This window comes from Raphanus sativus, chromosome 4 (assembly GCF_000801105.2).
Source record: "Raphanus sativus cultivar WK10039 chromosome 4, ASM80110v3, whole genome shotgun sequence".
NCBI lineage: Eukaryota > Viridiplantae > Streptophyta > Magnoliopsida > Brassicales > Brassicaceae > Raphanus > Raphanus sativus.
In genome coordinates, this window is record NC_079514.1 from 18,631,809 (window position 1) to 18,641,189 (window position 9,381).

At 32.3% G+C, this 9,381-nt stretch overlaps 1 protein-coding gene across 1 annotated transcript; it reads left to right on the forward strand.

The window, feature by feature from the left end:
- Positions 1–5,076: 5,076 nt before the first annotated feature.
- Positions 5,077–7,701, forward strand: LOC108851454 (indole glucosinolate O-methyltransferase 4). The gene is made up of 4 exons (XM_018624887.2): positions 5,077–5,628; positions 5,801–6,111; positions 7,085–7,149; positions 7,248–7,701. The coding sequence occupies exons 1-4, from the start codon at positions 5,168–5,170 to the stop codon at positions 7,545–7,547; spliced, it is 1,137 nt and encodes a 378-aa protein (XP_018480389.2). The 5' UTR covers positions 5,077–5,167; the 3' UTR covers positions 7,548–7,701.
- Positions 7,702–9,381: the final 1,680 nt, after the last annotated feature.

Sequence of the window (9,381 nt, forward strand, 5' to 3'; positions counted from 1 at the left end):
ATAATAACAAACAATAATAGATAGGCCAAACAACTTGTATAAGTAGATTTTTTAAGACTGCTTCTGTTTTAATAGTATAGATAGAAAATAAAACAAATGAAATCATAGTCTTAGACATTCCGGTCTTTAGATCGGATTTGACTTGGTTCTTATCGGATCAGTTCTATCTGGATTGGTTATTATCAGGTTTGGATCTATTCTTATCCGTTCTTTTGGATCCAGTTCTTTAAGGTAGATTTTTTTTTGAAACCATATATATATATCCATGAAATTTTTGTTCAGGTCTTTTAGATCAGTTTATATTCAAAATTTTGGATCTGCATAGATGTTAAAACCCAGTTTCTGTTACAAATTTAAAATTTAAAATCGAAAATGAAACATCTACAAATAGAATAGAACTATAAAGTTACATTTTAACATAATATTTCCAATCCAAATATTAAATATTTGAAATAGAAATAAAAAAAATAAAAAAAAAATCTAATTGGTTTTAAGTTAAAAGTAAACTAGATCTGGATCCTCACAACCGTGCGGGTATTTGTTTTATATAATTAGTATATATTTTAAGGTTATTTATATATTCAAATGTGTATATAACTTTTAAATACAATAATTTTATATTTTTCATACCGTAAATGAATGATAGTTTTTTTTAGTTAGGGTCCATTTTTAAAAATATCACACATGAATCAAAGTTATTACTTCTGTTTTAATATATAAATGATCAATTTAACACACCCCACGTCATATATTTTTTTTGGTAAAATAAATTAATATTACCAAGTTTTCAGTTTTTGATAGAGATTACAGAGAAAACTAGTAGCAGAGATACAGTAGTGAACTAAACAGAAGCTAAATACAAGACCTAAAACTCAAGAGAGGAGAGCAGGAGCAGCCAATGTACTGGAGGACAACGAGGCAAGCTCAGACCAGAGAACCAGAGCAAAGAAGGAAAAGTCGACGGTTGCCGCGAGCCCGAGAGAAAGGCGCCCTCAAACCTTGATTGCATGGTGCCTACAGCTTCCTAATGACCCCCCAAGCAAAGCTAGTCCAAAGAATCACGAGCACGGATAAACTTACCAATCCGACGCTCACCACCACCGACGGCACGAGGTAGTGACACAAACCAGCGATGCCGTCATTCGGGAGACATTCTCGAAGATTGCCGCCGTCAAGTCCGTCATCCGGGACCGTATACACCCATTTAACCAAGCATTCATATAGAACACTCGGACCGGCTAGGTACACAACCTCCGGAGTGGCGCAATCTGGTGAGTTTGCAACCCGAGACCCAACTGCCAACCTAAACAAATCAAAACTACCTACTACAACCTCAAGAGAGCCAGAGAACCTTCACAATGCAAAGGAGAACAGAGAGGGGTGTTGAGCACCACACCGCCGGTAACTCAGAGCTTTGAAGCGGAAGCCGAAGCAAACCGCAGTACGCTGCCACCAGAACCGCCGAGAGGAGAGCACGAAGCCCAACCTACGGAGCTCCACGCAACCCACCAGAGACCACCAGTGGAGAACAAAGCCAGAGTTTGATGGCCAGAGCACAAAGCTCGAAGCCGGAACCTCTACAAGACGCCATACCCACCATCAGTCACGCACACCCTGAGAGATGAGAGAACATCTGGAGAGGACCACCGACGACCCACGCACCGCCAATCTTGAGAGAGTTAGACAAGATCTGAGAAAACCTTAACCGGACAGAGACTCCAAACAAGAGGAGGAGAGCGGTACGATATAACAGCACCGTCCTCAAGCGCGTCCACAACACCAAAACCCTCTAGATCTACGCCGGGAGCACTGGATCTGAACCGGAGGAGGACCTTGTCTAACTAACCCTACGCTGAGACCACAGAGACACACAAGGAGAAGCGGAGAGTCACGAGAGCAGGGGGGCTCCGACGACCGCACGGAGGACGCGGCAGTCACCGGAGCAAGGAAATTTGCAGAGGAGCCTCTTTTTCTTAGAGAGAAGCGAGAGAGAGAATACCCTGCTTCTCTGTTTACTGCCACGTCATATAATTGAGTGGCACCGAGATTCTTTACTCTCCCTAAACGTGGTTTAGAATATTAAAAGTTGATATGGAAATTGACTCATTTTCTTCTTTCTTTTCGTCTATTTGTGCATCTTTCTTTCTCCCATGCTTTCCGTCGGTCAAACCAAAGATTCTCTTCTTAGCACAAATACAAGAACATATAAGAAGAGATGCGACTTCCACCTATATATTTTGTTATTTTTCCTACAAAGAAACTTGTAATATCTACTCCATTTGTAATTTCATCAATGAGTCGTTTATCAAAAAAAATTGTTTGTTTTGCTAATTAAAAATCATTCATTCCTTTTATGAGCCTCTGGTTAGAGTTTGGAAATCAACTGTTGGTTGAATTCGTTACTGTATGAAAATTTACGTATATTCAAATATTATATATAGTTAATTAATGCAGATGTAATTAGTTTTTTGGTGGTTATACCTTCCTTCTTTTTATGAGAAAATAATGTTTGTTTGAGTCTCTGCTGAGGGAAGGGAGGCCTTCCTCAGGCCAAATGATTATCCTTTATGCCGCCATATGACTTGGATCATTGCTCAGCTCATAAATTTCTTCCGTTAATGGACCTTGGATTATGTGGATAAAGACAGAAACAGAATAACTCACGCCATTGCTTCAAGTGTAACTTGAGATAATCGATACCAATGGTACTTAGCTACAGAGGCGGACCCACGTAGGGACTACCTGTGGCACGTGCCCCATACTCCTTGATAGTAATTCTTATGTAACTGACATAGCAAAAGAGCTATGTAGCTAATTTTGTCATGAGCGAAGTATGTTCTCCACGCAGCTATGTTCGAACTCCACTAGTGTCATTTTTGTACTTTCAATTTTTCTACAAACTTTTAGTTATTGTTCCTACAAATATTTTCTTTTGATTTCACTACCATAACCATTTTTTATAACTGTTTTATTTTCTGTTTTTAATAGAAAAAATTCTAATTTTATCACAAATTTAATATCACTATCAACTTCATATTTAAAAATGATTATTTTAAAAAATATTTTAAATTTGTGATGAAAATGACTAAACTAACTCTCTTAAAATTATTTATAAAAAATATAAATCTAAATTTATCTCTTAAATATTAAACCCTAAATAATAATCTATAAATCCAAATGTTAAGGTTTTTATTAATTTTTTAAAGAACATTGATATCTAACTTACAGTATTTCAATCACTTTTTTAATATTACTTTTTTCAAAACAAAAACTCATAATTTATTAATATTTAACTTTGACAATAATTTTATTAGGTTTATTTTTCAGTAGTTAGAAAAAAATTAAAAACAATAAATTTTTATAATGAAATTACTATGTGCATGTATAATTTTATAATACTATTGAAAATGAATATTTAAAATTTTGAATTTTTTATATTTTTAAAAAATAATTTAATTTATTAAATTAAATTAAAAAATAATTTAATTTAGTTTTGATAAAAACCGATTTATGTATTGTGCCCCACATTAAATTGTTTTCTAGATCCGCCCATGCTTAGCTACAGGAGGTCCTAGATTGCTCAACCAGTTAGCACGATAAGAAGCAACTGAGGACCATCCATTGGGCATCTAGTCTGTCATCTTAGGAGCTGGTACTCTGTATTCCTTTGGCTCGTATGCGTCATACCGTCTTGCTCCGCTGCTAGCCTCAGACTTTGCTGTAAGGATGTCTACTGGTGTCCCTTTCCTCTTTTGGCCTTGTTGTTTTGGCTCACTCTTTTAATAGGCTTTTTCTTTCTTTCGAATTTTGCTCGTCCTCCTAATCCTCTCTTGAGGTGTCTGCGTTTTTCGGGAGGATGTTGTATTATTGTCTCATGAATAATAAAATCAGTGTCAAAAATAAAAATTGTTTGGTAATAAGTCATAACATTTATTTATTTTTCGTGATAATATTATTCTTCATCTTTTTTATTCCTCTGCCATCTTTCTTTTCTATTTCTTTTCTTCTATATTTCAATATTCGATTGATATGAATCGATTGTGTTTTACTATTTTTTTTAATAAATATAATATAGTGTCAGTTTTGTATGAAATTTATCATCCAGTTTTATATTAAATTAACAAACCCCAAAAAATCATGCTTAGGTTTTTAATATTACAAACTCATAATCGCTATATCGCTAACTGATCCAATTTTGATTATAATTTTATTTTAATTAAATACTTATTCGATAACTAATTTTAAATTTTAAATCTACATAAGAGTGTTTATGAACTTTGAAAAAGAGTGTTTATGAACTTATAATAGTTTCAATAAAGTATAAGTAGATACGGTAACATATTTTAACAAACATATTCAGTTTTGTATTAAAGCAAAATTATAAATAAATGCAGTTTAAAAAAAACTATAAATAAATGATATAATATTAAATAACTCTTATAATATTTTCCTGTCAAATCTATTGAAAAAAATTAGTCAAAATGATATATTCCTTCCATTTCATGAATATGCATTTTTTTAAAAAATGTTCTAAAAGGATATATTTTTATATTTCAGTACATTTCTATCAATAAATAATAATTAGTTGTAATTCTTTTTAAATTAACTGCATTTACTAAATTTTTACTGGTGTAATATTATGAGAAATAGAAAATAACAAAAAAATACATTTAATCTTCAAAGTTAACATATTTTATTAATATATGTGAAAAACTAAAATATGCATCAATTTGAAAATACTGTTTAATAAATATTTAATATTTTATCAAAATATTAAGTTTTAAAAGTGTTTTTTTTTCAAAATCAAGGACTGTGAACCAATGAATTACGTACGTAGAAAAATCATCTCGTGGATCCCACAAAATAAATAAAATATTGGCCATACAGTCGGGTTGAGTCATTTACTTTCACAAATGAGTATGTAGATCTTATCACGAGTATCCCACAACAATAAGTAAATATTGGCCACAATCGTAGTCGGGTGGACTCATTTGGTCATCAAATCAAAATACGAAACATTTTTTTCTGATTTTTTCCCTATAAAATGGCAATAAGTACGAACGCTAAAACCGCACTCTCAAAGAAACTACTTTCAATCTATATATCTTCTTCGGTCTTTTTTTTTTTTTTTTTAACCTTGGCTTTAATCTTGTAACTAACAAAAACAATGTCAAATCGTCTTCAAGGGCACTTAACTACAAAACCAGTTTTAACCAAAGAGCAAGAAGTAGACGAGAAAATGGTGAGCCTGCAAGCGGAGAGTATCGTCAACACCATGGCTTTTCCAATGGTTCTCAAAGCAGCCTTGGAACTTGGCGTCATTGACACAGTCGCTGAAGCAGGCAACGGCGCATGGCTCTCACCGTTTGAGATATCTCGTAGTCTCCCAACCAAACCCACCAACCCGGAGGCGCCAGTGTTGCTGGACCGGATGCTACGTTTACTCGCCAGCCACTCGATTTTGAAGTGCCGTATGATTGAAAGTAAAGAAAACGGTCGAACCGGAAAGATGGAGAGGGTATATGCAGCTGAAGATGTTTGCAAGTATTTCTTGAAAGACAGTGACGGTTCTGGTTCTTTTGCATCTCTGGTTATGTTGTTCCAGAGCGAAGTGTTTTTCAAGACTTGGTAAGTAAAAAAAAAAAAAAACTTGGTAAGTACTTCATTATTGTGTAAAATCGAGTTACGTCGTCGACTATATTAGACCAGTCAATAATCAACTATCTAAACCCCATTATAACGAATGCTCAATATAAAGCAATCATAAATGAACAGATGAAGATTTTTTTTCTTCTGGCAGGACAAATCTTAAAGATGTGATACTAGAAGGAAGAGATGCATTCAGATCTGCCCATGGCATGCCACTTTTTGAATACATTAATTCAGATGGACAATTTGCTAAAGTGTTTGATCGTGCCATGTCAGAACCTTCCACCATGGTTATGAAAAAAGTTCTAGAAGTTTACAGAGGATTTGAAGATGTTAACACTTTGGTGGATGTTGGAGGAGGATGTGGCACTACATTAGGTCTACTCACTTCCAAGTACCCTCATATTAAGGGTGTTAATTTCGACTTACCTGAGGTTTTAACTAATGCTCCGTTTTATCCAGGTATAGACAGTGATGAATGTTTTACTAGTTTTTGGATTTGAGTTTGTAGTTTTTGGCTTTTAGTTTTTAGTTTTTAGATTTTAGTTTTTGATTTTTGGTTTTTGGTTTTGCAATAGTTTTTTTGTTTTTTGAAAAACATGATTGGTTGTTTTAGATTTTGGTTTTAATTTTTGGTTTTTCCTATTTAAGTTAATAAAATAAGAATATTAATAAATGTTTATTTTAAAATAATAAAAATACTGTCATCAAAACACATCTAATATTTTGAAAATTTATCTTTTAAACAATATAAATACAAAGTAAAACTATCGTAATTCCTACATAGATACATAAATTTAATAATACATATATTTATTCCATAAATCTATTTTAAAATAAATAATAATAATCCTTTGTGTAGACATTTTTTTATATGTGAATATGTTATATTTTATTCAACTATTGTATACAAAGTTAACAGCTATTTTTTGGTCCTAGGGGAAAACCTAAAGAATTTAGATTTTGGTTTTTAAGAAAAAATAAATTATCAATAAAGCATATAAACTTTATATAAAAATAAATTTGAATAACTAATTTTATTTTATTTACAATTTTTAAAAATGTTTTTAGTAGAAATTATTTTTATTATCATATTATTAAACAAACGCGTTTACTATAGCTGATTTGTTTAAAGTAGTTACTGACTTTATTTCTTTTCATGTATTACTGGATAAATATAGCAAAATACAGTTATTTTAAAAATTAATTTCACTAGATTTTAGGGAATCTGTTTCCCAAAAAACTTGATTGTCTGAAAAATGGTTTTTTCAAAAACAAAATGGTACTTTCAAAGTGGTATTTTTGAAAATTTCCCAAAACTAATTCAAAATCTGTAAACAGTCAACCTCTTAATGTTTTTCGATAAGTTATACTAATGAAATGCTAGTTTTGGTATTACCTCTTAAATTTTTTTGTTGAATTTTACTAATTTCAGGAGTGGAGCATGTCTCTGGAGACATGTTTATAGAAGTCCCAAAAGGAGACGCAGTCCTTATGAAAGTAAGTACATATTTATATGAATATGAAGTTTAACATTATATCTTCAATTTTTGTTAAAGTCCATTATTTCTAAAATAATTTGGTTAATTTCTTGAAAGTTGATACTACATGATTGGACGGACGAACATTGCATAAAGCTTCTAAAAAATTGTTGGAAGAGTCTACCGGAAAAAGGGAAAGTGATCATTGTAGATATGATAACACCAACAGAACCAAAGGGCAATGACCTTTTCTCTAACACTGTGTTTGCTATGGATATGTTGATGCTAACACAATGTTCGGGTGGTAAGGAGAGATCATTTTCGCAGTTGGAGAATTTAGCATATTGTTCAGGTTTCCTTCGATGTGAAATTATTTGCCTTGCCTATTCATATTCTGTTATCGAATTCCACAAGTAGATTCTGAAACTACAAAAACAAAATAATGATTGGTTCGATGAATGTGAAATCACAGGATAATTATCTGGTTACATATATATCTATATGTAAAATGTAGCTTATTTTAATGATGTTATTGCATGTAATATATTTTTATGGTGTCGGCTTGCTTTAATTTGTTGGTCTTGTTATCCAGAAAATCTCAAGTATTAGTAAAAAATAGATGTTTGATGTCAAAAATAAAATTTGTTGGTCTGGTTACATAATATATCTATTGCATGTAGTATATTTTTGTGGTGTCGGCTTGCTTTGGCTCGACCTTCTTTTTAGTTTGTGTAGATTTTTAAGTATTAGCTCGGAATAATATAAAAAGTCGTTTTGCATGATGTTTGTAATTGAGATCGTTATTCTATCCGTGACTTGTCGTGTCACATTCGTTAACATGGTATATTTCATTTTGATTTAAGAAAATTTCTAAATAAAAATTTTTTAGAAAGATTATAAATTTGGTTCTAAGAGTTTATAATGATTATTTATATATTTAATAAATATTTGAATATGGGTATCTATCCCAAATTATTTTTTTCAATACTTTTGTTTTATTTGAATTTAATCTTCGCTAAAACATTATGTTTTAGGGCTAATTTTTTTTTGTTGGGAAATCATAGTCCTTAGCTAAAACAATTTCTATACACCAGACGACGGCCTTTATATATCACAGTGGATATTTATAAGCCACAGTAATTATTTAAAAGCGCAAGAGGGACTTCGCTTCTCCCTATTATCCCAAATAGAGATATCTTTTATGACATTGATTCTGATCCAACAAACCCAAACTGAATCAGTTTCAACTTTTAAGTAGAAGAAGCCATAACAGTTAGATCTGGGCATTTTACCCAGACCCGAAAACTCGAATTGGAACCAACCCAAAACAAATCGGTTCGGTTTGGGTACGGGTATTGTCATTTTACCCTATTGGGGTTTTTTATGAAGGACTCGCACGTCTGGGATCTGACACGATCAGAACCCGAGATCCAATGGAGTATTTGAAATACCCAAAATGTGTAGTATATATTAGGTATATATGGGTGTTTCAGTATATTTTAGTAGTATGAGTATTTTTTAAGTTTCAGTTTAGGTTTTCGGATCAGGTTTTGGGTTTCGGGTAAAATTTTAAATTTTCAAAAATATAATTTGGATAATCGGATACAATTTTGGGCATTTTAATGTCTTTGGATCAGATTTTGGATAAAATTTCAGATATTTTGGGTATTTAGATATTTTCAGGTATTTTTTGTGTGTTTTGGGTATTTTTTGGACCGAACCCGACAGGATCCGAACAAAACCCGACTCAGAACCAAATAAAACCTGAACCAACCAATTCTAATTAACATATTAGGTTAAACTATCTAAGACATGAACCAACCCGAACCCGATAAAACCTGAACCGAACCCAAAACAATAAATTCTAATAATTCTATTGAGTCTAAAACTATGTAAGACCCAAAGAACACGGAGCCGACAAAACTCGACCCAAACCCGACCCGACCCGACCCAAGAATAGGAAAGTGGATCTAAGAAAGTGAATTTTCGATAGCTTTAGGCGGGATTAGAGTTTACGAGGTCCAAAGGAATATAAATTAGAAAGTGAAACATAGCTAGAACTAGCGACTAGTAGATTTGGGTTGAGAAAAACAAAATGGACAAAGCACAATCAACAAGTATGCCTGAGGGAAGAAGTATCTCTATATGTAATTGATAATACAAAAAGTGTCTTAAAGATTACATTTTTCTATATACAAAGTATAATTAAGCTAGTTAATACTTAATAGTAAACTATCATATGCTTTATGTA